Source organism: Lagopus leucura, unplaced genomic scaffold (genome assembly GCF_019238085.1).
Source record: "Lagopus leucura isolate 7727_CA_CO unplaced genomic scaffold, USGS_WTPT01 Super-Scaffold_100008, whole genome shotgun sequence".
In the NCBI taxonomy this organism is placed as follows: domain Eukaryota; kingdom Metazoa; phylum Chordata; class Aves; order Galliformes; family Phasianidae; genus Lagopus; species Lagopus leucura.
The window spans coordinates 13,593,932-13,620,976 of record NW_024962265.1 but is presented as its reverse complement, the minus strand read 5'-3'; the positions used below and the strand labels follow the sequence as shown (position 1 = coordinate 13,620,976).

The following is a 27,045-nucleotide window of genomic DNA, read 5'->3' as shown; positions in this document are numbered from 1 at the left end:
AGTGATGTTGCCAAACTCCTTAGTTACTCTGCCTGGGAAGGGGGAAGACTGAAGATGGGTAGTGCTAAGAGCACATACTGTCAAGTCCCAGCCTGAGCCTCGGCATTAATGTAAATATGAAGCAAGACTTCCCTCTCAGGAGGTGCAGGTCAGTCTGGCTTGGCTCCTAAGCATGTGCCTAGTTTCAGCTCATGGAGATGCCAGTCTGGCACACAAAGGGCATTTGCCTAACAGTAAATAAAAAGGCATGTTTTCACTGGTTTGGTCTGTAACAGCAGCACCTTTGAGGATCAAACCCCCATTGCATTTGAAATGAAAAATGACACCGATTGTCATTAGAACTGAAGTTTTTTGCATTTATTAGGGAATAAAGATGTCAGTTTGATGCCTCTACCCACTATGTGAGGATCTTGTCCAATTGACTGAAATTTGTAGGTTTTTTTAAAAGATCTTAATGGAGTTCACTCAGGTCTGTAGGGCAGAATAACGTACTTAGTGCTTAGCTTTTCACCTGAGATTTTCCACTAACTTTACTTGCAGCAAAAATTTTCTCAGTGCAGTATGATATCGGAAAAATTCTCTGATGTTATCAAAAAAGGAACTTAACAAACATCAACGTAAATGCCAAGAACTGGGAAGCTTAAATACTGAGGGGACATTATACCTGGACATTTCTTATACTTCTGCTATTATATATTCCCTCATTGTGCAAAGATTTGTTGGTTTTTTTTTGTGTTTGTTTTTCCATTAAAAAATAATATAGTGCTAAAATATTAAGGTAGCAGTCCGTTTTCCATCAAACAAATGTTTCTTCATGAAATTAAGATCACTGATTTACTGCATATCTATTTTATATAGTTCTAAAATAAGGATTAAAGTTCAACTCCCTTATCTTCTGTAAATTATTGCACTTGTGCATTATGGACTGTTAAATGTCTATACATGTCCTGCAAAAGAACAGCAGCAGTTTGATGCAGAATATTAAAAGAAAAAAATATGCTATATAAAAATAGAATCATTCATTAAACTACTTAAATTTCTATATTTCATAGTTAAAAACCTTTATACTAGGTGACATTTTGACTCTCTTACTTGCATTCAGTAGCATCCATTAAGTAACCCATTAAGTACTTGAGAACTAAGGTTTTCATTGATTCAGTCTGGGTCCCAATCTACCTCTTGATGGAAGATATATAGCCAAAATCATCTGCTGTATATAGTTCATTTTAGAGAAAATCATTAATAGTGGTGCATGATTTGCTACAGTGGGCTTAATACAGAGCTAATGAACCCATATCCAAACATATTTGCTAACGAAGGTTACTGTATTCAAAGTTTTTTTTTGTGGTTCAGTGCAGTTTCCTGTTCATGTGGCTGTCACCCATTTCAGCTATCCATCACCCTGTAGCAATTTAAGGAACTGCCTGGAAAGAACAATCCAGGTATGCTTTTCAAATGCACAAATTTTCTAGAATGGCCAAACCTTGGCCGGCTAGAACTCTCACCCTCTCACTACACGTTGTGCAAATACATAGCAAAAGGCCTGTGATCCAAAGATCTTCAACTTCTCTTCAACTTCCGAGGGCGGAGCACAAAGCAGCTTTTCTTCCTGTGCACACTGACATAACAACGCAATGCACCTTGTGCCTGACTAGCCCCAGAACTGAATACGTTTCATAACAGTCTTCTGATTTTTTTTTTCCAATGTGTCATATGGAAAGTGCTTGCTGAATCAAGGTCCAGAATACTTCAGAGATAGTATTAACTAAAATTTGGAGAATTCTAGAGATCTGTATCATTCAGACAAAGAATCATTGTTTTCTTCAAGTGCCAAGATTGGTTTCATTGCAGAAAATGCTTGAATAGTACTGGTGCATAAATATTGCAGTGAGACGGTCAGCAGTCCATCTTCATGATGCAAGTCTGCGCATAGCCTAGTGAAACATTGAGAGGGTGGAGAGAAACAGTTAGTTCTGAGCATGCACCACTTTGAAAAATAAAAAGTTTGTGTGTATGTTAACTCCATGGGGACTATGTTCAATGCAGCCTCACTGAGGGTAACTGTGAAAGGCCTGTTTGAAGCAACTGCCCTTTGACTTGTGTCTGCATTAGACAATTCGGGAAGATGCAGGTTTGAAGACATCCGGTCCTGTGCAACTACAGCTTCCTGTAAAACGCTTAATTTATGGAAGAAGATGTCCATTGTGTTCTAGAAGAAATGAATGGGGGAGGCTGCCTGTTATTTTGGGCTTGGATGCCTGAAGCCTTTGTAAGTCCTATGCAGTCCTAGAGGTAGTCCTGAAGTGACAGAGATCGGGAGGTGCTGCACACTATTGTAAACTATAATCTGCTACATCTCAAAAAAAGAAAAAAGCCAACAACTTGAATTCCTCCACTAAGCACTGACATCCAGGTGGCCAGGGTGGGTATTTATTTATGAAGAAGGAGAGCATTGAGGGTTTGGTTCTACAGGCCTAACAGCATGGCTAGTGCTATAAAGGAATAAAACCAGCAGTATTCTATAGATAACAGATACATTCAGATCTAGAAGTCCATACCTCTTCCTGAACATCAAGCTCATCAGCAGGCCGGATTGTTTCTGTGAATTCTATAGGTTCTTTAGATTCTTGCATGAGTGAAATCTTAGTAGAAAGAAGGAAGCATGATGAGTTACATGTTTTCTGTATTACTGATGTTGCTTTATTATTCTGAATTATCTCTATATAACTTCAACAACAGTCTTACAAGTCTGTTGTTCACTGTTCTTTGACAAAGCTGAGAGAAATGTCTATGTTGGAAAGCTTTTGGTAATGTCTCTCTCATATTACTAGTTACAGGTTTGTAAAAATAATACAAGCAGAATCTGTCTCTAACTGCTGTATAGCTCTGTCAAAACGTTAGTCTCTACTATGCTACAGTAAAAAAGTCTAGATCCTGGATAGTAAGCAAAATTAGCAACAAAAAATAAGGATCTTCTCCTAGTTATTTATCCCTAATGTTGATGTTAGATACCATTTATTTGTAACACTACAATAGTGATTGTTAGGGAAGGAATTGTGGTGCAAAGAAACAAAAACATTATAAGGCCACATCTTTAAACATCACAGCATGTTCTGTTTGTCTTGAAAACCAGAACAACTAGAATGTGCAACTAAAATGTACAACTAGAACGAGCACAGAGGAGGAGGAATGATCACTATCCTGGAAGAACTGCATACAGTCACACAAAGTAGAATGGGACTCCAACTTTTATGAAGGAGTTATACGAAATTATTAATGGTGCTGGGAAAGAGAATGGGGAAAGATTATTAATTCCAGTTAACAATACAGAGATCCAATAGGCTTAAAACAAACACAAGGAAATGTATGTCACGTAACACATGTAAAATTACAGGACTCATCTCCACAGGATAGTATCATGCCAAAGTGTGTAAATAGGTTCCAAAAGGACAAGAACCAACACATCAAAGAAAACTCCACCTGTGATGATTAAAAGCAATGGTGCAAATGCAACTTCCAGCTGAGGAAGTTCTTATGCTGCCAGATGGCAGAAGCTAGAAAAGAAGTTTTAGGATGAAGAGTTCTCCTTACATCCTGCTTCTCATGTTCATTTCACTACCAAGATCCTGGGGCTGAGAGACACACACTTTGAACAGCAAAGTATTCATGTACTACAGAAGCTGTCCAAGTTATTAGATTCTTACTTTTTTTTTTTTTTTTTGTACTACATGTTCTATGTAGTATACAGTTCTATGTCTAGTTTTCATATGTGGCGTGCTGTAAGAGAAATTGCAAGGATGAATGCTAGATGATGGAAGGAAGTGAAATGTACTACTAGATAGCCTTACCTTCTCAAATATGGGATCCTGGTTGTCATTGTATGCCATTTGATTCCGGATGTAGAGCACAGCATCATGGACAGTCAGGAAGAATATGTCTTTTCTGACAATGTCATCAAAGAAGGCACTTCGTTCCAATTGAGATATAAGGTTGTCTGAATTAATAAAAATAAAAAAAAATGCAGGTTAATACAATTTGAAGTAATTAAATAAATGTCAAAATACATGGCTGCAGTTATTAGAAATCAAATATGCAGCCAAACAAATAACCAGCCATGTTTTCTACTTTTTAATTACTTACATTTTAATTTCCACATTTTTTTTAAATCATATTATTCTTTGCATCCCAGAACAGCCCACCATGGTTGTCACTGTGATAATTCACATTTTTTATTAGAAAAAAACCTGCTTCCACAATCCCATCTAGAGATCCCTTCTCATCCATATTTTATTCTTTGCACAAGTGATAGATAGATTTGAAAGTTTACCTTGAGATGAAGCGAAGTACACTCTCACATCAATTCTCTCAAACTCTCTAATAATCTAAAAAGGGTTTGCAACAAAGACACAAGTAAATGAAGTCTGTAAGGACAAAGCACATAGATGTGTATGTATGTTGATATATGTAATATATCTGTGCACACATGCTTTTCATTTGTTTCTTAGCGCCTTCATTCAAAATTTCACGTTCTCTTTATTCATAGTGAAAAGGAATTGCTAAACTTTGTGATACTTTAAGACCTACTAATTAAGTACCTGTTTGCTGACATGGCCAATCTTTGGCTATGTTAGTAAAACCATTCATTTTACACATGCATGCATTGCTGTTTATTATTAAAGTTCTGCTTCTGTTTTCATAATATGAAAAATCATGTCTCTTCAAGTGAGACCCTGTAGGCCTGAGAAACCTTCATTTGCCTTGAGTGATATGATACAGTCTCTCATTGGCACACGCAGTTTTTTTCTTGCAGAGGTTTTCCCTCACATAATGCACCAGATGGACGTATTCTTGGTTGAAATGGCCGCTTATGGAAAGAGTTGCATCTGTGGAACCCATAATCTCATTTGTCTCCAAAGCTGGAACTGAAACAAAACTAGGGCTGAACCAAGTCACGCCACATTCCTGAATTTCAGTTGGTTAAAATGCTATGACTGAATGCTACTCCTGGCTCCTTGATGGCAGGTGGGTCTCTGCAAAAAGCATTTTCAGAGGTGATTGCTAATTGCGACAATTTCTGCTTATTGATAATCCAGAATCTTGGTAATCTCATATTTGTTTTACAGATGGGATGAGCAGCCCCATTTAGAACTTGAAGTTAGTGAAATCAGTAATCTGAACACAGAAAGTATAATAAAAGACTAAACAGTCTGGTCCTACAGGTTGTGACTTATCTCTTCACCTCATTTTCCTCTCCCTAAACTAGGAACACCATCATTTTATGACCTCAGACTAATGTGTGAAGATAAACTAATGTTGATGATGCACTCCTATATCAAATGCAGAAGATACTAAAAAAAAAAAAGATAAATAATAATGATTCCTTCTTTTATAGCTTAAGTAGTATGGGAGAAATAAATCTCGTGGCTAAAAACTAAAACTGATGGTAAGACATTTACTACCTTTGTGTTGAGTGAGTATCATTCTGTGCCCAGATTAAAATAGGAGGCATGTGGAAAGAAAATATACCACTAAAATGTCATAATGCATACAAGGGTCCCACATTTTACAGTACTCATTTTGGAGTACCTGACCATGCAATCTCCAGATTTTTTGTTTTATTTTCACCTGAAGTATGCACATACCAATATTCTACCTGTTCCTAGTTTTAAAGATATTTTTAACAACAGCCTTCTAAAAACAACTCTTGATTTACATACTGCTGGCTAGATTAATTTCCAAAGAACATCAGAAATAATGCCCTTACCGTTCTTATTGATCTCACAGCTACAATATCCAAGAAGGTTACTGCTCCAAAATCAAGAATGAGGCTGTGGATGGGCACCTTGGGGATGTTTACTTTGACTGGCAGTTCTGAATTCCAGTCTACTTGGATCTCCACTTCTTTGGTGGGAACTTGAAGATCTTCGTTGTCTTCAGGTTCCTCATCAGTCTCAAAAGCTTCATTACTAATGCCAGGCTCACTGATGATGCCGTTCTAATGTGCAGATAATATGTGAAATATATAATTTAATCACAGAAAAAGGTTTGAGCTTACAGGAAATACTTTTTGTGTGATAACTTCTGCTTCAGGAATGAATGAGACCAATATTGTATCCAAGAATTTAAAAACAAGATAGAGTGAGTGAACTACCTTTTTCTCTGTGCAGTATATTTCCTTTCCTCATTTTTACTGTGTTAACAGAGCATCTTCCTACAAAAAGGCCACTATCAATAATAATAATAGAAAATCTTGGAGCTACTCCCTTCCTCAAAAGTTCTATTTTAATGAAACATTTAAAGACTGGCATACTGAATTCGAATCCAACTTTGAATTAGAATTACCACATATGCTAACACGGCAAAATGACTTGGTCAAAAGTTGGGATGTCACATAACTGAGCATTTAACTTCCATCATGAAGTGGAATACATACAGAAATATTGCATTGTGAACTGAGAGCACTGGCAGCAGAATACTCATTCTGAACTTTTACCTCTGGAGATTCAGAAGGTTACCTGTACCTGTTCACTCCTGCAAGCATTTACCTACAGCAGTGTATTTTCAGAGGAGGAGCTGGAAGATTATGTCTACAAGTCACTTTATCTGTGCACAAGAAGCTAGATAATAACACCATGTACAAACAGAAGTGCCAGTGCTTTTTCTGCACAGAGATAATCTGAGGTGGTGAGGGGTGGAGGTAAGATCAGGGAATCTGTCACTTCCTCTGCCGTTAACACTATGACTGTCACAGCTGCCTCCATCTTGTGGTCTGGCAATATGCGTAGTGCTCTGCTAGATGCCCTGCAGGTCCCAGTCTTCCTGCTGAAGTGATCAGTCTTCCTTTTCATCTCTATTTTAAAGATGAGTACAGAAGAGCTCTGAAGTAATAAGCTCTAGAAGTAATCCCTTGCAAGAGTAGGAGGAAAAAAATAATTTTACCTTAGTAGCTTTTAACTTCCCTTTCTTGATCAGTTTTTGTATCTTCCTCAGTGCTTTGAGTCTCTTATTGTACACCCTGACTGCATCAAATCCCACCTACAGAAGAAGGATCAAAACATCAAAATGATTTAATTTCACCTAGCTATAACTCTAAGGAAAACCCAAAGCAGTTAGGTAGCTCCCAAAACCATCACATATCACTTACTGTGGATTTGAGGCTTCTTTTCAGTCCATCGATGTTAGCATAAAAAATTGGACTTGAAAACTTGAGGATCTTCACACCCTCTGGTTCTACAGCCTGTTGCCAAAGAATGCAAGATCAAGCAGCAAAAACTACATTGTGGCTACTAAGAAGCAGTTCAACTGTTTCAACAATTAACTGCACAGGTAATTCACACACACAAAAAATGGGATCCCTTTGCTGATTCCATTTTTAGATGCTTATAGCCCTGCATGCAATATGGACCAACCATCTTGAGCAAGATGAAGAATGTAATGCTGAAAATTATTATCATCAAGCACTCCACTTTCAAATTCAACTTGTCAGTAACTGGCAAGGCACAACTCTGTACTACACTTGTAGATTGAAAGGAAGCAACTCAGCATTACTTACACTTTTGTAGTTCTTGACCTTCTTGTAGATGTCTGTGCCAGGAATGTTTCCAAAGCCACCCCATGAAGGACTAACAGTAACAAAAAGATGGTGAAAGTAAACATCATTCTTAGGCATTCAACAGACTGAAGTGATTGCTTCACAAACTGTCACAGACGCTTGTATTCTACCTTCTTCTACCAAAATAATAGCTTCCTTTGGAAAGTCTTGTATCTTGGTTTTGTATCACTGTACTTTTCTGAGTTATGTGGAAATGTTATTTCTAAAGACGTGGTACTTTCATCTCAGACATTTTTATGTAGATCTGGATGAACGGTTTGTTTCAATTGTTTCCCAAACTAGGAAGATGTATTAAAAGCACCTTATTTTGGTTTGAACGAAAAAAAAAAAAAAAAGAAAAAAAAAAGACTGAAAACATGAATTACTTTGTACTCAATGAAAACAACATTTACGTCATCTTCAGATTACTTACAGCTTGCTGTCCAGTGCTTTTTCTTTGGATTTTCAAACCAAAACAGTTTGCAGCCTCCACCTATATTTTTTTTTTAAATTGTAGCAAATTTTAAGTTAGTAGATTTTATAACCTACCACTCTGTAGCCACTTTTGGAAGGCTCTACTTTTATGCAGCTGCTGACAGAGCAACTATACTTTGGTACTGCTGTCAATCATACTTTCTGAACTCCAGGCTGAAGGAAAGCAGGTATGTGGTATTTTCAGAAAAAAAACAAAGATCAAGAAAATGTAACGAGATGGTCAAATGAGATTCTGCAAAGCCAACGTTTTTCATCATTCCACTTCCACATGTTCTTAGAGCAACCACAAACACAGTGTAATTTTTAAATGACAGCACACAAATATTGTTTTGTTCTGAAGATTTCCACTTAAAAATCTTGGTAAGCCCAAGAAGATTTTCTGCCACAAATCCCTTTCCTTTTCAGCACAGTCTTTCTTTTTCATGGTGTAACACTAACGATTATTTCTGATCCTGTATTACTTACAACTGAACTCTCAGCACAACTGTCAGCAATCCAAACAAAAGGCCAGCAAGTAATCCCAAATCAAGTCCCAGAATGATGGATGCTACACATGTAAAAACCCAGATCATCTGGAGAGGAAATAATAAAGTCTATTAATTATGACATAGTGTTCCTGGTCGCTTTAAAGATTCACTACACCGGACAGTAAGAGTAGCAGAAGAATTTAACCTTGAAAATCATCAAAGCATGCTGGCAATTAGCTGACTTGCTCAGAAAAGTCTTCATCTTCCTCCAAGATACTTATTTCCATCACTATCTTATTAGACATGGTTAGCTTTTAGGAAATTACTTTTAACATACAGACGTTTTTCAAATATTTAGTTAACTCAGTGAAATTAAAGGGGATACCATGAACCATTGCATTTTCTTCTTTCTGATGGCAGCTGTTTTTACTAACCTCACTTTTAAAAATCAGAGATCAGGTGTATAGAGAGGGAAGGGGGCTCCTCAGTGAAGTCCAGGAATCAGAACTGTTCCAAAGAGAGTTATTTCATGCTAGCAGGTTGATAGCACTCTCTAAAGTCTCCAGTGAATATTCGGGCAGAACAGTTGAAGTGCACTCCTCAGTTACTCCCTGCATCACTGCCCAGGCAGAACGTGCAATGGACCTAATCCCACCCAAAGCTGAGTGCACACACTTCTTACTCAAGGAAGTGGGATCTTTTACTTACCAAGAGGACTATTAAATAACTGACCAAAAAAATTCAGATTTACCTAAAGCAGGTAGTGCCCAAAGACACCCGACTGTAAAATCTGACTGTAGTAGGGACTGAATACACAAAATACTTTTCATGCAAAATTCTCCTTCCTTGGGAGCCACATTGAGGGGCTGTTTCACAGAAATCCCAGTGGAAGATGTCAGCATGTACCCTGAGGTAAGGTTTGTAAGAAGACTCTGTTCATATATCCCTTTGTACACCAAATGAATCCACTTTCTAGCTTGGATTCTAGGTTGGATTTTCTTGCTACAGCAAAAAACCATATTTTGTAAGGACCATCTGAGGTTATCCAGGCAAGTGGGATACTAATATAGTAACAAATTAAACATATATGCATGAATGAATAAAATGTCATCTTTTCTGGCCCATTTAAACTGTACAGAGGATCAAAGCAGAATGCTAAAGGTGGCCACCAACCATTCTTATTCTAATTTTCAAGTCCTCTAAACACAAGATTGCTGTAAACTATGGTAATCACTATGAAGGACTCATCAGTGCACAGGCTTTCTTACTGTGGGGTATAGGAAACAAAAAGGATAAAGATAAAAATGTGTAAAACTCTAAAATGGGGATTTTTCACCTGATCTCACGGCACGTATGTTTTGAGGTCACATACAATACTGGTTTGCATTAGCAAATCTAAAGTTTCCTGACGCTAATGCTACAAAATTCTGTTGATGTAGTAGTTAGGAGAATCTTAGGTGACACTAAAAGGTGAAAGAAAAAGATATAAGAACGTTAGGGGGAAAAGAAAACATTAGCTGACTTACAGCATCTACTTTATTCTGTTTCCACAGGCGGGGAACATCAAACACTTGCATGAACATCCCTTTCAAGTTAGCTATGACTACAGCTGCCAGCACAGACTGTGAAGAAAAATGGTGAAAATGTGTTATTCAGAAGCAAAGATGCTTATTAAGATATTTTAATGTTCTTTCAGTTTTCTGTTTACAAAGTGTTCATCATTCTGCACTGCAAACCTGAACCTCCTCTGTAATCAATCAGCACAACATCTAACAGGGCTGTTATCCTGTCCATTGAAGCTAAGCATTCGGATCTGATCAGTGCTGGTGGCTATGCTGCAGAGAACAAATACAGTACCTTTTGTAAGGGCTCCAGCAATTTCCCCAGGGCAACAATGGCAATCAAAACAATTCCAGCTGAGATTATACCAGCAACCTGTGGAGGACAGAGTGTTTATAGGAGATGAGCACATTAAGATCGTATTTTATGTTTCCAGGATTACAGAGTACTTGTTCCTAGGGTACACAAGTAGTTGGACATTACATTTCTTTAGGAACAAGGAGACCTGCCAAAATGCTACTGTGTTTAGGCATACATGGGCAATCATTACACAGTTCAGCTAACACAGAGGGAATTCAATTAAGCAGGTAGTGCAAACAGCTGCACACAAGGTAGTAGCTCTTGAGGGGGTTGAGTTGCACGGAGAGATTAAAGGAGCAGAGTCTGCGTGTCAGCTGGAAGTGGGGCTGCTGGATATCCTGCACTTCTCCATTGCTAAATAAGTGTGAGGGCTCTGTCAAACAGAGGAGGAGCACGCAGAATATCAGAAAGACGGCATGTGGGCAGATACAGCAGGGCTGCTCAGGCAAACATACAGGGGCTTAAGTATTTCACAGGCATCTGGGAGAGGACTTCCTCATGCTGAATTCCAGATGGGACAAACTCAGCGCCTTAACTGGTAATGAAATTCTGGGGCATTACGCTTGAAGGATTTTGGACCCCTAATGTCAATCTTCCTATGTAAAACTTGATTGCCCTCTTCTGGCAGAGCTACCAAAAATGATGCAGGACCAGAGCACGATCTGCTAGCTGAGATACCTGGGGCATTTTACGTGCCAGCGTTGCAACCATTTTAGGATTATTTTCATCCCCATACAAAATTAAACTCACCTGGGCACAGTACTAGTAAGAAGAAGTCATTACCTGAGTCTTTCCACCAGTACTTTCTTGGACTGCAGTCCGTGAAAGAGCAGTAGTTGCAACAAAACAAGAAAAGGCACCAGAAAAAATGTTGCTGATGCCAAAGGCAATAAACTCCTGAAATGTAATTAGGTGATACTGTAAATAACGATTCCTGAAGCTGCTTTTGCAATGGAGAATGACAGTAGTTTTTGCAATAGTTATAAAGTGGGTAGCACTGAAATATGGAGAAGAGTCTAGATCAGTGTCTGCCGTTAAACACTGACACAAATTTCTCTTCTGCCAGTGTAACCACATGTGTTTAGAAACCAACACGAGACATCAGCATGCTCCCCTTCATATGGGCATAGCTTAGAATAAAGGCTTTTACAGCTTATTTCCAACAATGCTAGCAAAAGTAACATTGCTAACAACTACTTCAGCATAATTACATCAACAAAAAGGACTAGTATAAATTTAACTCTGAAGTATCACATTCTACACAAGTGATTTTAATCAGTGCAACAGTCTGAGTTTAGACAAGCCTTTAATTAACACAAAACATTGTATTATTAGTGGAACTAATCAGGAGCTTAAAAAAAAAAATAAAAAATCCACAACACAGTTTCACTGAAAACTTCTAGTTGAGCCAGAAGTTTTTCCTTCTGAACATCCCAAAGAACTCATGCTGAGTCCCAGGCAGCGTTCTCATAAGTTTGCCCCAGGGTCACAGATGCTGGCACCTACCAATGCTGGTTGTTCTGCTCAAGTGACAAGGACCCTGGGAGCTTTATGTCCTGGGATCCAGGCCATTCCTCTGCTGGGAAATGAGGCACTTGGGAGCTGCCTGCAATCCCATGTAATTGACAGAAATGCTGTTTCCACCAAGCTGAGAGAATCACAGGAGCCTTCCACTCACAACAAATGTTTAAAAATATAATTTTTGATTTTGACTCTCTCCCTATTTTTCTCTAAAATAAAGCTTTCCGTAAGCTCTAATTATAAGAGCAGGATTATAAAGTCACATTCTTTGATAGAACAGACTGAGATGATGCAGACCTACTCCTGTGTAACAGCTGTGTTCTCCATGAGAATGCTAGAAATACAGTTCCCACCACTTGCAGATCTTAACAATCTTTGAATCCATTGAGACAAAATAAACATTGGCACATAGTAGTACCAGACTGTCCTTCAATATGATTTTACTACCTGCTTTTATGATGCTATTTTAACTTATCCAGTTCACATAAGCTATTTGTCCATCATTCACAACTAAGCCTAGCCTTTTGTATCTGAAAAATTCATAGCTTTTGGGTTTGGTTTTTTCAGCTATTGAAGAATTTCTGCCATCAGACTATAAATTTCTTGGAAAAATACTTCTCCGACACTTAAGTTACTGTGAAACTTGCATTGCCCACATTCACAAACCAGTTTGGTTGTACGTACCTGGTTTCCATTAATGGCATAGTCATACTTGGTTGCATATACTTTCCCCACAGAAACCGCAATAGCATAAGCAACAATAGCAATAGAAAAGGAGGATGCTATCATCTGGGAAAACATGCTGACATCTGGAGCTTCAGGAGGCAAAAATCTAGCATTTAGAAAACACATTAGTATTATCAACTTTGATCTAATTATGTTCTTAGTAAAGTCTGAGGTAGAGGCACGCAGGTTGCTTATAATATGAAGTGTAGTGTTTCAAGTTAATAAACAGGTGGAAACAGCCCACTGACATACAGAACACGCTTATCTAGTTCATCATAGCCAAAATCCTGATTCTTTTTCTCAGCAACAAAGCTCCCATTGTTCTCAGCATGAGAACATGATAGCAAAGTGAAAAAGTACATTTCTGAAGAATGGAATAAAGGAAATACTGAATGATATGATGAACTACATAAATATGTTAATGACACTTCATATTGTTGTTAACATACTTCAACGGAAGACCTCAAAAACATTTTATCCCCTACTGCGTTTCCACAAATTTTAATTAATCAAGGCCTGAATACCAAATGGAATGTGAAGGTTACTACTGTGAAATGCTCTGAATCTTTCAAGTGAAAGTCTCTACCAGTGTAATCCTCAGTATACTTGCTCCTATGACTATGTAAGTGACAATATTGATTGGGATAACAGCATGAATATGAACTGCAGTGGACTAACTCAGGTTTATTAGAAATTTAATCTACAGAGAAATAGAATTTCATTGTTTAAAATCCTTTAAGTTATTTGTTCTGTTTTCTATACACCTATATTCACTTCAGGAACACAAAACAACTAATTCTTAGACAAACCTCATGAATCAGGTGAACATTTCTAAGCCTATTTTACAGAGGAAGAAGAAGTAGGCAGCATAATTAGGTGACATGAATGACAGGGCTAGAATTAAAACTCAGGACATCTCCAGAAGCTGTTCCAGGAATCTGAGTTCCAAATTCAGATTACAGCTTTCAGTATCTCTTTTATATCTTCTATCTTATCACTGTCATTGTTAGCCAATTAAAATAATACCTATGTCCCAAAAAACAAAGGCACTCACCCTCTTGGAATGTTCTTAACAATGCCCGCATTATATTTTTTTTCCAAGTCGGCAGCATATGAAATGCCAGTGGCTACTATTGTCTGTAATCAAACAAAACAAGTTTTAATACTTAAAAAGGTCTTGTTCTTCTGTAGCCAGTCCCACCTATTTCAGCTACTGTCAGTTTGGTTTTTTTAGTGCTCCTTTGCTTACCACAATAACTTCTATTGGTATCGGTATAGGAATCTTGTGTTTGAATCGGTCGTTTATTTCTTTAACTACCATGCAGACAAAAATGGTGAGCAGTCCAGCAATAAGATCTGCAATGTTGGTGGTACCAATGTTTTCAAACGTTTCAACGAGAGTCTGAAAAATAAAAGTTACAACATGTGCACTTGAAATAAGTGAAAACACACCAACACTCACAAGGCAGCCCAGGCAGATGGGGTTTTGGAGGAGGTCAAATGTTGCCTGCTCCTTTGCTCAAGCCTGGAGGAACTTGAGGATGACTTTGTGTGATGAACTATCAAACTGCTACACAATTAGTGGCTGGATGTTGTGGTGTTTTTAACAGAAAAGATGTAAACTGGGCTTCTGCTTCCTGTTCTTTAGAAAACTAAGGCTTAATAGCAAAAGCTAAACCCTACCTGTGTTTTACCTCTATCTTAGAGGAAAGATAGGAAGATCTGTAACTTCCTCCCTTTACAAAAAGCAAAAGATCTTCTCTATTCAAATGAGAGCAAAACTCTAATTGCTGTAATGCCCAGTGCATAGAGCGTGCATTACAAATTCCCAGTCTTCATTACTGACACCCAGGCAATGAACATGGCAGCGTGGATCCCACCCGGCTGCAGCAAGTCCTGCATTGGAGAAAAGTGGTTGCAAAGCCTCACCTTGTGGTGTGTTAACCCTGTTCCCAACAGAAGTCAGCTCCAGGCTGGAGCACTCGCAGCTGCAGAACGACAGGCAGCTCCCTCATCTACCCTTCCTATGTCCTTGCTTGGTCCCATTGTTTATAGCAAACAGCAGTCTGCGAAGCTGACACTTATGGCTGTACAGTGTTCATACAAACACACAAAAAAGTATTACTTCTAAGTGTACAGAGAAAACAGGAAGGGCTGATCAGAGAAAACACACCAATTGGAGGTTCTCCCATCTATCTCCTCTCTGCTCCTAGGAGGTGATTCTCACTCGGCACTTGCTTCCAAGAAAATTTGACTATTCTATGCACAGTGAAGAACAATCTGGTGGAAAAAAGGTTCCAAATAGACTTCTTGCCTCCTGGCAAAGGGAGGACTGCAGCTGCGGTACCACTTCCATCACAATAAAAACTCCTTGGTTTGAAATAAAACACTGAAGTGCATAACTAGCTATGTTTTCTAAGCTAAAGGAGAACCCTTCCTGAAGCAATGAATCAGATGTCTCTTTTTTTGAGTGGCTGAAACCACTTTTTGCCTGTTGTAGTGCTTACCACTAATCCCATTCTTATTACATGTCTGCCTCTGCCATATTTTACAGGGAAACAAGGGGCTCCTAGCTGGAGGTTATGAATTCTGCCAATGTCAGATGCTCAGTGCTGCAATTTGTTACACACCACTGCTGAGGCAGGTCCGAGACTTGCTGAAGCTGACATAACAAGTCTCTGATTAAGCAGACCAGAAATCACGATGTATTTGCTCTGCACACATCTGCAAACACTTCCACCCGGCTCACCTACTAGAATGCAGAAGCCCTGAGCTTCAGCGTAAAAAGTCAGCACTCCACACAGGCTTGCAGGAACTGCAAGAGCCATGTAATTCTTTTTCAAAAGCACTTTCTACTAGATGCACCAACCTTCAACAACCATTACACAAAAAAAAACAACAACAAACAGAGAGAAAAACTTGCTGGATCAATTGTCCATCATTGTGTGTGTTGTACTGTGTCTTATCTAATTTTCTATTGCTTGAGGGAAGAGTTTTCCATGGTTAAAAAGCCCATAAAATATCTTTTTTTTCCAAATGCTCCACCAGATTTTTTTTTCTAAATATTTTTCTTGTTATTTGCAATCACATTCAGACTATTTTTACCAATATAGATATCTAACACACTTTTTCTTGTCTGACCAGAAATATAAAATCTGCCAGTAACTTCTCTGTTCTACAGCAGTCTCTTTTAGAAGTCTGTTACTCTAATGCAAAGAGCTATGGAAGATCTAAAATACTGTGCACCTGAACAGCTTAACGGCGAAGTCAGTGAAAGAACTCTCAATAATTTCCCTGGGGAAGGAGATGACTCTGTAATACGAGAACCTCCAGGAGTTCAGTATTCCTGTAACACGGCCAAAACGTTTCTCCATTTGATCATTTCCTCTAAGATTAACAAATGGAGTTGCGACAAGTTTTAGCCTCACCTTAGCTAACCAGCAGGTACCTGGCCACGGGGTGCAAATCCACATCCTTCTGTAGATAGTCACAGATATGTCAACATGAAATGGAAAAAGATGCCTTTGACCAGGATGGTTTAAGAGGCTTGGGACTAGTCAGCTTTGGGAGCTTCCCATTAAGACAAGAGGCACGGGCTGGCAGGGAAACAGCCTCCAGAAGTGATAACGCAGAGAAGAAAAACTGTTTTGCTGCATAATTATTTTTAAATTTTATGTGAAAAAGAATGCTCTGCCTGACATAGACTATGACGTGACAATTAGCCTGTTATGATCTGGGAAAGCAAGACAACAGCTCTTGAGAGCCACACAGCTATAAATGAACACCTGCAGATCTTCCTGAGAGTGAGTGAGAACTAAATGGATGCCCCACAGTTATATAGATACAAGAAGCACTCCTGTATGAAACGGAAGCAGAAGATAAATAATTATGCAAAAATTCTGGCACAAACCCAAAACAAATTATAAGGGTATACTTACATATATTATGGAAAGGACACCATTATAGTTTTTAGTTGAAACATTTAAGACTATTTTCAACTGTGATACGAACACTTGAAAAGCAGCTGCAGTTGTGAATCCCCCAACTAGTGGATCTCCGAGGTACCTCACAATGAAACCAATCTGAAAAACTCCAAATGCCACCTGGAAAAATCATGAAGAGTAACAGCTTGCTAAGCAATAAGATCTAAACTATTATTTGGCAATATCTTAAGTTTCGCTCTTTTATTTTTGTTGAGGTAGTCTTAAGAGCATCTTCCCCCACTGAAGATTAATGTAGCTTAACATCGTGCCATCCAGGGAAAGAAAGGACACCTGAAGAGCTGTGTGAAAGGACGCTCCATTTAGTTTCATGCAGGTCTGTTGGTCTCCAATCACAATGCTATTCTGCTTTTTGTGCTCCCCATCATGCTGCCACCAACTTTGCTCAGGGTAAGAAGAATAAAATCCCAAAAGCTCTCCACAGTTTGAGAAGTCTTTCCCTCATTTATGTGTTTTAATACAGGAAAAAGACTCGCTGCCATGGCATGTACTTCAGTGGTGTATGTTTTCCCATTAAAATTAAAGCAGTATCAATTTGTGTCCTCAAGACAACTATTTTACCTGTAAAATTCCAACCAGAAATGTGAGGGTGCTGGCAATCAACACTCTCTGGGCATCTCTGGAGTCAGTGTCTATCAGTGTCTCAGTATCATTAGTCCCTGTAGCATTACTGCCATCTATGAGAAAATTGTCATCAGGGGCCATGCTCAATACAACTGATCCCACCATCAAACTGACTACAGGGAATGGACCTGTAATGACAAACAGAACATAGTGAAGTTTAATATGCATCAAAAGGAAGCAGTTATCAGACTAGGCAAGAAAATTCTAAATCAGAAATATAATTTAATATTTTAACTGGGGTGCATTACTCCATAGGAGGAAGAGGAGGAGGAAAGGGCCAGAATCCACAGCACTGCAAAAACAACACAGAGATACAATTCCATCCTGAACAAAACTGTTATACACAGAGGTTCAGTTTCGTGTTTTGCTTAAGCCAATTTAGGGGTATAGCAAGGCAAAACAGGGTGGCATATCCTGACCATCTCCCTTGTATCTGCATCAGCAGTTCTGTGGCCCAGCACCACTCACAAGAGAAACTTATCCATCTGAAAACAACGTTTTGATTCACTCTTTTTTTCAGACACAGATAGGTTCAGCTGAATGAATGCACTGGTGCAGATTGCCACATGGCTGCATGGTCAGGAATCCAGCACAACAGTGGTGGCAGGAACAGACAATGGGGGAAAAGATTGCCCTTTTTGGCAGTAGTTTGGTATTACATCGGCTTAAGATGACTGAAACTATACTTTGGGCAAGATACAGAGATAGTAAATGATCATCATGTAAGCAAAACACAATCTAAAAGCAATCAGATTTGCTGTAGTTTTTACTAAAATTATACAGAAAAGGAAAACATCATAAAATGTCTTAAAGAAGGACAAGTTAATTTTACAGATAAAGAAAAGTACACTTGACAAGTAAGCATACTGGAGAAAGTATAAAAACGAGTGGAAAACGTAGGAAGTAGAGATGTCAACATAAGTAAAGAGTTCAGAGCTGGAGAGCAGAGGTGATCTGGTGGGTGGAAGACAGAAAGTAGAGACAACATGCAGATGTATTTGATTCCACAGAGAAGAAAGTTAATGAGAAACCATAATAGTGTGCCAAAGCTTTGTGAGAGAAAAACAATCCAGTATTGGTGGATGTGAATGAGGTAAGGCTCTATTTGTTAGAGGGGAGAAAAAGACAATTCGGTGGTCGAGCTGTAACATATATTTTAAAAATGAGAACTGACAGAGAAAAAGTATTTTAGAGAAAGTATTCAGAAGGAATCAATGAGGTTTACCCATAGCCTTGATGTGAGGACCTAGAGCGAGGCTGGAGTAGAAACACAGGTTCTGGGTCTCCGCGACAGGCAAGAAGGTGATACTGTCCACAGTGATCAAAAAGGATGTAGCAAGGAAGGCTTGTGGAGAAGACTAAGAGATCTGTTTTAGCCATCTTGAGCTTTAGCTGATAGACTAAATGTCTCTTCTTACTGCCCAATGAGGCAGACTTTATCCTGTAATTTCTGGCATAGTGTAGCCAAAGACAAGATTTAAACTTCAGCATAAATGCAAGCAAAAGGCATGCGTTGGCACAACTGAAGTTAGCTGTCTGTACAGAGAAGAAATAAGTCTTAAGTCCCCCAAGCCCACCAATATTAATATTCAGCACAACCAATATGGTTTAGAAAGTATCTGTCTTCTATGAAATAGTAATATTCACAGTAAGAATTAACATCTTGTAGTAGTTAATTTACTGTAACTTGAACATATGCGGTTACCAACTGATATGTGTCTTGATGTTCCCAGGAAAAAGTATGTCAGGATGGGGAAAAAGGCAGAATAGAGGCCATATCCAACGGGAACTGCCACCAGTAAAGCATATGCCAAACCTGAAATGATACGTGAACAAAATATCGCACTTAAAATCACTCAGCAAACTACTGTCTTGTCTAGAATGGACTTTCAGGAGGATTTGTTCCGTTTATCCAGGGACAAATTAGAATGTTTTTTTATCTGTAAATCAGCTGCAGATACACACGTAAGTACCAGTGGCTGTAAATGACTGTACATCCCACATTAGTACTTAGATGAGTTACTACTGAAAGATGTGCCCATATCTGCATAAGTGGCATAGAGCATTGTCTCAAATGTGAAGTTCAAGCAGTCTGCCTTTGAGAGAAAAGTGAGAAACTGAAATGTTCAATTTATAGACAGAATTTTCAAGCATACTCTCTAAATTATTGTACTATACCAATAATGATTCAGGACATTCACCCATCTGAAAATCAGGCCTTTTTCTTTTTGTCAGGTATCAGTTCATGAACTTAATAACCAAAAACAAATCACCCAAATTTAAGAGTTTTGATCCTCTGATCTTCTCACTTTGTAAACTCAAGCAACTTGCCAACTTCAACACAGCAAGAGAAGAAAAGGAGGATGTTGTCAGTATCAGGTCCTTTAGCTCCTATTGCAGACTGTAATATTCTGCATTGATAACACAAAACTATGGCAGAGCTCAAAAAGGCTGAAGACCTGGTTGTGCTGCTAGGCGGGTGGGAGGTCTACAAGTGACATTTAAAACTGCTGGAAGTTAGGGATTTTTGGCATTTTAGGATCCCAAAAGCCTCTTTTTTTTTTGCAACCATTTTGGTCAGTTTTCCCAGTATCTGATGATTTGGTATTTCAGAATTATAACATTTATATTTTTAAATCACAGAGTTTGTACCACTCCTCGTCTGCCTTTCTAGCATGCTCCAAGGCAAGAGGCAGTAAGGAGTACTTGCATTTGGCAGTGAAGCAAAGTACTTTTTCTTTATTCCAGTGTAGTCTCTCCAATCTTTGCCTACTTGTGTAAGCACCCAATTTCCACTGAGGGAAAATGTGAGATCAACACAGTTAATTTCACCTGCCCCAGTCCTGAAGAATTGTCAGCAACGCTGAGTTGAAAGAAATGAATGTGCTGGCTGACAGCAGGGTTACAGCTAGACCTGCTTATGAGAAGGGCACCACGTTAAGCCCGACTTTACTAGCATAGTTTCACAAATTACTGCTTATTTCTGCCACTTTTCTACTTGTCCATCTGCTGAATGCTTCTCTTGTAAACCATGTACTGTAAATATCCATCAAGTTTATCACTTCTTAAATGTGAATACAGCACCGCGTACCTCAGTGAGGACTGTTTTCTTGCAGACACCCAAACAATCCTGTAAGTAACATTTCAAAGGAAAGCACACGTCAAGACTGCACTATTTGGGGGGAATAATTCGGTTTTCATAGGCAGCTGCAGAAGAACTACAGGCTCATGACCTAACTGATCCATCACAACATAATTAAAATTATCAAAATATTTGAAAAAATGTTCTTTGAGTAAAAAGATGGGGTAAAAGAAGTTAATTACATCTTGATGGCATATCAAAGGAAGTTCAGATCTTCTAGCCAGGCAGAGAAAAAAGGGCTAAATCAAAAGCTTTAATTATTTATTGATAATACCTAATATCTAGTATTAAATAACAAGTCTCAGATTTGTAATTCCATCTGCGTAACATCAGAGAGCCGTGCGTGAGGGCGTACCTTGCAGGGTGGCAACGAGGCCAGTGCTGACCCCTGAGATGATGTCATTGACCAACCACTCCTTCAACCGGTAGTTGGGAAGCCACTCCAGGATGGGCAGGAAGGACTTGGTGATCCTGAAGGCCTTTTTTCTTGAACAGCTGTGAGAAAACAAGTTATGCACAGACTGCGTGGAGCTGCAGTCTGAAAGGAACCAAAGAAGAATGACAGAAAGACACCCTGACAGAAAGCATCCAAGAAAGTTCGTAGAATCATAGGGTCATTTGAGTTGGAAGGGATCCTTAAAGGTCATCTGGTCCAACTCCTGTGCAGTGAACAGGGACACCTAGAGCTCGATCAGGTGCTCAGAGCTCTGTCAGAACCCAGAGCCTGACACTGAATATCTCCAAGGACTGGGCATCTGCTACCTCTCTGGGCAGCCTGTTCCAGTGCCTCACCAACTCACTGTAAAAAAATTTTGTATGCAACCTAAATCTCCCCTCTTTTAGTTTGAAACCATTTCCCCCTGTCTACCACCACAGACCTTGCTACAGAATCTGTCCCGTTCTTTCCTATGTCCCCCATTAGATACTAAAAGGCCGCTCTCAGGTCACCTCACAGCCTTCTCTTCTGCAGGCTGAGCAGCCCCAGCTCTCCGCCCGTCCTCACAGGGTGGTGTTCCATCCCTTGGACCATTTCTGTGGCCCTCAAGTTCTGACAGAAAGCAACCAATAAATCTTTGACATAAAACGACCTAGAAAGTCCTGACACAAAGTAGTTGCAGAAGCTGTGACAGAAAACAACCAAGAAAGTTTTTCTGAGAAAAAGCAACCAAGAAAGCCCTGAGAGAAACCGACAGGGAAAAAAACAAACAAGAGGGGCTATACATGCTTTACTATACACGCTTCAGGAGCCAGAGGTGGTTTCTTCCAGGACGAGGCACCTGTCGGTGCCCCAAACTCCTTGGGAAGCGCCGCGTGCGGCTGTGCCCACGCGCTTCGGTGCGAAGAGAAGCTGAGCCGCGCGGTCGGACGCCGGCAGCACCGCGCCGCTCCTGCGGTCCCCCTCGAAGCTCCCACAGCTCCCGGACCCGCGGAGGAGCGCGGCCGCCGCCCGCCCACACCCACCTGCAGACCGCCCGCGCCCGCTCAAGGAGCGTGGGAGGCGGCGGCGGCGGCAGCCGCTCGTTCTCCTCCTGGAAGCCCGCCTCGCTGTAGATGGGCCGCGCCACCACGTAGTGGCTGAGCTCCGCCAGCGGCTCCTCCGCCCGCACGCCCGCTGCCATGGCCCCGCCTGAGGTGGCGGACGAGCGGATCCCGCTCCCGCTCCCGCTCCGGCACCCCCTGGTGGCACGGCTCGGCGCGCGGCCCGGCCCCGCGGTGCGGCGCTGTCCGCGTCCTGAAGCGACGAGGCCCCACCGCCGCCTCCACATGCGGCATTTATACGGCCGGGAGCGTTTATTTATGGGGAGACACGGACTGCCGGCTCCGGGCCGACCCGGGTGACGCCTCCGTCCGCCCCCGGGCTTTGCCCTGCCCCGGGCCGGCGCTCCCCGGAGCGGCCCTCCCAGCCCCGCGGCTCCTCTGTCCCGTCGGGGAGGAGGCTGCATTTCAAAGCGCTCGCCCGGCGGGCTTGCGGCCCCGGGAGCTGCTCTCTGAACGTCACCAGCTGCAAGCAGACGTGGTTCAGAACCCATAGGATCTTCGAGTCACACCTGCAGCCGCAGATGGTGGCTGCGGTTTCTGGTTTGCTCGAGGGGATCGGAGAGAATGAGCTCCTGGGTGGTCCTGCTGTAACTTTGGCTTAGAGATAAGACGGGCTGAAAAAGTCAGACCTGCTAAGCACTGCGAGCTACGCCAGCAGCTGCTCTGTGTTAGGTGTGCAGGACAACCCAATAAACATCTTGCGGTTGTAAAGTGAAGCGTGTGTCCTCATAGAATCATCACAGAATGGTTTGGATTGGAAGGGACCTTTGAAGCCCCCTAACTCCAACCCCTGCCATGGGCTGGCTGCCCCCCACCAGCTCAGGCTGCCAAGGGCCCCATCCAACCCGGCCCTGAGAGCCTGCAGGGATGGGGCACCTACAGCTCTATGGGCAGCTGTGCCAGGGCCTCACCATCACGCCAGGAGACAATTCAAATCTAGAATCAGTGAGTTGAATGTGTTTCAACTCACATCAAAGAGGCATTGAGGGCACACACTGAGGGCACTGGATCAAGCAAAATATTTGTTCAATGAGCTACTCAGTTGTGGATATTCTTGACGGCTTTGGTTTTAAAGCACAGTCCTAGCTCCAGGCACGTTGGAGCTGTAAAGAGGTTATTTTCTGAAAGTACATTTTGTAGTGTAACACATGATCTGCAGGTTCAGACTGTGACAGATTTCCCCTACTGCTGTACTGTGAGAAACATCTAGGTGAACTGCTGATACGCTTTGATCTAAGCAGTATTGTAGCAGGCAGCCAAACAGCTTGCTTGCAAAGCAGAGACACAATGTTTTGTAGAAACCCTTAAACACAGCACTGGAACGAGTACAACACTTAGCAGTGTGATTTTAAGGAAAGCTATCTTATATAAATGCTATCCACTCCTGAACAAGAAAGCTTTCAGATTGGTTTTGCTAGCAGACAGTACTGTGGGAATGGAATTAATACTGGAAAGCAGAATGGATGCCTGATTCAGTTTGATGGATACTAAACAACATATGGAAAATTCAGCTGACTTAAATACTGGGTACTGTACTGAGTTAAGATCCACTCCTGATAAAACCAAGTAGCATGAAAAGTTGTTTTGAAATCTAACTTTGAAAAGCTGTTGTGGTAACATATTCTTAGGTTCTAAACTGAGTACAAAGACAATGACATGATTCCAGCAGATACAGTGGCTTCTAGTTTAGTCATTAAATTAAAGGAAAACAGAAACATTTGCAGGAAATCATCATGGATGCCCTATGCTTCACAACACACATTAACTCAATTTTGAGGACTGGATGAGTATTACATATTGGTTTCTCCTAGAACACCTACAGAAATGCAATTATTTTATAATCCACATAACTAGGACTTTCAAAGAGAACCAGATAATAACCCAAATGAAAGCAAACCAAATCAAAACGAACCAAACCAAAGTAAGAGTCATATTGACCATGACAATTAACACTGGGAGACTACAGTATGAAGAATCTGATCCAACTGTAACTCATGAACTCATGCTCTTTTCAAATCTACTTTTGCAGCTTGTGTCTGGCTGAACTGCACACTGAGATTCAGCATCTCACAGGTATGAGATGGTGTAGGATCAGCAGTTGGTGTACGGATGAGAACTCTGTAGGACTGCATACTGGCAGGACAGACATAAGCACAATTGAGGAGACTTCAAGAAAAAAATACCATCTGTGTAACACAATGTACTTACCCATGTTTGAAAACAAAACAAATCGAGGAAGATGATAAGGAATGAAACACCACAGGATGCTCACTTCCTTTTACAACTTCAGAGTGTTTTTCTTCCTCTTTTTTTTTTTTTCTTTCCTTAGCTTCAAGTCTAAGCTTTCTAAACCCATTTTTATTTGCTACTCTTTCCGAAATAATCTTGTTCATCTCAGTCTAGTGGGAGGTGTTTCTGCCTATAGCAGGGGGCTTGGAACTAGATCTTCATAGTCCCTTCTGAGTTCCTTTGATTTGCTGCACCAGGTCTTCTCTGCATGTCTTAAACTCAAAAGGGAATGAGTAGGTTAGTGCCTTGCTGGCCAGTCTGAGTTTCTTCCATAGTCACAGGTTTGAACTTGAGGCTAAGAGGGACACTGAACACGGTCTCACTTTTCAGGTGAGCAGCAATTACGCTCTCTCCTAAAACATGATAATCACCAAAAGTTCTGCCTCTTCTGATTTGGTTGAAAACACAAAGAATAAACCCAGTTAGACTAGACAGACAGCCTGATCTCCAGCAGCTGGACAGAGGAAAGGATTTAAACTGCGAACCCAAATCCTGCAGATATTTTTTATTACAGCTACAATCAGTGTCCAACTTCCTGATCAGTTTTGAGAGATGCTTGGTATCTCCTTGCCTCCAATAGACATGCTAGCTCTAGTTCTTTTTTGGTTCTATTTGCAAAATTTCTCAAGACAGAAATCAAAGTATCACTTTTTATCACAGAAAACAAAACATTCCATGTTCTGTCTGAATTGGAGATGCTCAGTTCCAGAAATATGTTATTAGGCCTTACTCAATTAACATACACAGCAATCTTCAGTGCAGAGTACTGCAGGGCTGGAAGGATATGACTGAAAACCTATTTTCCATCGTCATTTACAGAGTAAATTTGGTGTTTCAAGCAACACTTGAGAACTGAGACAGTTGTGTAATACTTCTGTAATAACTTCACATTTGGAAATACAAATGTTATTTTCGGTGCTGACCACACCAGAGTTTTCACCCTTCAGAACAAGCTCTGAAAGCAGTGTCTCTTCAGTGAGGACATGGAGCTCGTACTTGTTGCAGCAAGTACAGCTAACACAAATATACACTTTCAGGAAAGACTCTCTATATTTCATGCTTCTAAATAAGTACGCGAGCAGATATTTGTTGCAAAAAGATGGAAAAAAGGAAAAACACTCTGGTTAACTCTGAATGCATTCCTTAAGGGAAAAGCAGAGTTAAGTCTATTAATATTCAGGTCAGTTCTCAGGCACCCACCGTGACCTCACTGCTTTCTTGACTCAGCAGAAAAAAAAAGGAGTTTAGGAAAAAAACCTCATAAACACAGAAGTAGTTTGATTCCATCAGCATTAGCAGAGAACTTTGTTAACTCTTTCCTACAAAACAGGCAACCTTGGACCAAACTGCTTCAAAGTTTGAGAGTTGAAAAAGTACAAGTTTGGTTTACTTTTTCCCAGTACATGACCCATAACTTACAATGTTACTGACTAGAAAATTTTACTTCAAATTGATCAATCCAAATTCCCACAGGTTCTGAACACGTATGAAACAACGCACAGGCAAGCTTCTGAAACATTTACCTTCTGCTGGAATTCCCAGATATATTATTACCTCAACTTCTTGTTTTATAAAAGAAAAGTATGTTTCAATTGTTTCTTGGAAGCATACAGTTCTACAAAACCAATAATACAAAATAATTCTTGCTGGAATAACAGCAGATTTTTATACAACAAAGCTGGGATGAGTTAGAACTCTATAAGAGCTGAGTGTGTTATCCAACTTACTCAAACACATACGACCACTCAAGAAAGAGTGGTATCGTTCTACTAAGAAGAGTGGAATCATTCTACTATTTCCTATCAGGGAAATCTGATAAACCTATACCAAGAATAGTATAGAATAGAAGGAACGACTAAAGACAAAGTGGAAGGTCTGGGGCTTTAATCAATGCCTAATCTTTACTTAGTGGAGTTTTTCTACGGCATGACATGCAAAGGTTTTGTTCCTTTTTTCTCCCCCTAACAGCTGCCTCTTCACTTGCTCATTGAGCAAATCTGTATCTTCCAATTAGGCAGTAGGAAGTGCCAGGTTGAAGCAGGCATAATTACAGAGGGTAGTATGAGTATCATGTGCTGAATGCATGTTTAGAAATACTATGCATGATTTTCAGCTTCCACGAAAGTCATACACACCATTATGCATGTCTCCAAACTCCAGTAATGCCCTACAGCAAGAACTCAAGGTAAAGCATTGATAACATCAGTGCAAGCACAACCATTTTGTTCCACGTTACTCTAAGATATATAATTACAGACAAAGAGTGCACTTCATGATGTCTTTCATTTATATTACTAATTACCTACTTACAATAAAGGAAGAAATGCTTGAATTTCAGTGAGTAGGTAACAATAAATAGCAAAACAAGTACTGCTTGCTATTGTTTTCAATCTAAAAAAAAGCAGGTGATATTTGGGGGTGGATAGTGTTAGCTCTGTTCTTCAAAGCCACACCTGCTTATATATATATGCATATATATTATCCTTATATATAGAGTGTAATACTGTGTGTATACATGGACATACATGTATGTATACAGAGAGTATTTGAAGTATACAAGACTATTTGCTGTAGATCCCAGAAAGAACTGATAGATCCACAAACATTAGTCTTCAATATCCAGAAGCAATTGTCTGGGATGAAGCAACATCACTTCCCAGGCTTCCAACCAGTCTTCAGATCAGAATGCAAAATTAGGATAACATTCTGTTAAATATTACAGAACGATTG

General features: G+C 40.1%; 1 protein-coding gene across 1 annotated transcript; it reads right to left on the bottom strand.

Annotated features, from left to right (window-relative positions):
• Window positions 1-1,056: 1,056 nt before the first annotated feature.
• SLC26A4 (solute carrier family 26 member 4) lies at window positions 1,057-22,106 on the bottom strand. Its single transcript, XM_042872638.1, has 20 exons — window positions 21,949-22,106; window positions 20,843-20,982; window positions 19,051-19,161; window positions 17,283-17,473; window positions 16,659-16,823; window positions 13,970-14,122; window positions 13,775-13,857; window positions 12,679-12,826; window positions 11,257-11,370; window positions 10,411-10,488; window positions 10,080-10,175; window positions 8,552-8,658; window positions 7,553-7,622; window positions 7,145-7,237; window positions 6,940-7,035; window positions 5,765-5,995; window positions 4,328-4,382; window positions 3,849-3,994; window positions 2,559-2,642; window positions 1,057-1,934 (listed from the first exon to the last, which is right to left on the bottom strand). The coding sequence occupies exons 1-20, from the start codon at window positions 22,104-22,106 to the stop codon at window positions 1,911-1,913; spliced, it is 2,343 nt and encodes a 780-aa protein (XP_042728572.1). The 3' UTR covers window positions 1,057-1,910.
• Window positions 22,107-27,045: the final 4,939 nt, after the last annotated feature.

What these genes read in the sequence shown, in the direction of transcription:
- SLC26A4 (XM_042872638.1), bottom strand. Translation starts at nt 22,106, where the DNA reads ATGGCAGCGGGCGTGCGGGCGGAGGAGCCGCTGGCGGAGCTCAGCCAC. An exon ending in TTCTGGTTGGAATTTTACAG is followed by an intron (nt 16,824 to 17,282) that starts GTAAAATAGTTG and finishes TGATTTTTCCAG; the next exon opens with GTGGCATTTGGAGTTTTTCA. An exon ending in GTGTCCTTTCCATAATATAT is followed by an intron (nt 14,123 to 16,658) that starts GTAAGTATACCC and finishes TTTATTTTTCAG; the next exon opens with ACTCTCGTTGAAACGTTTGA.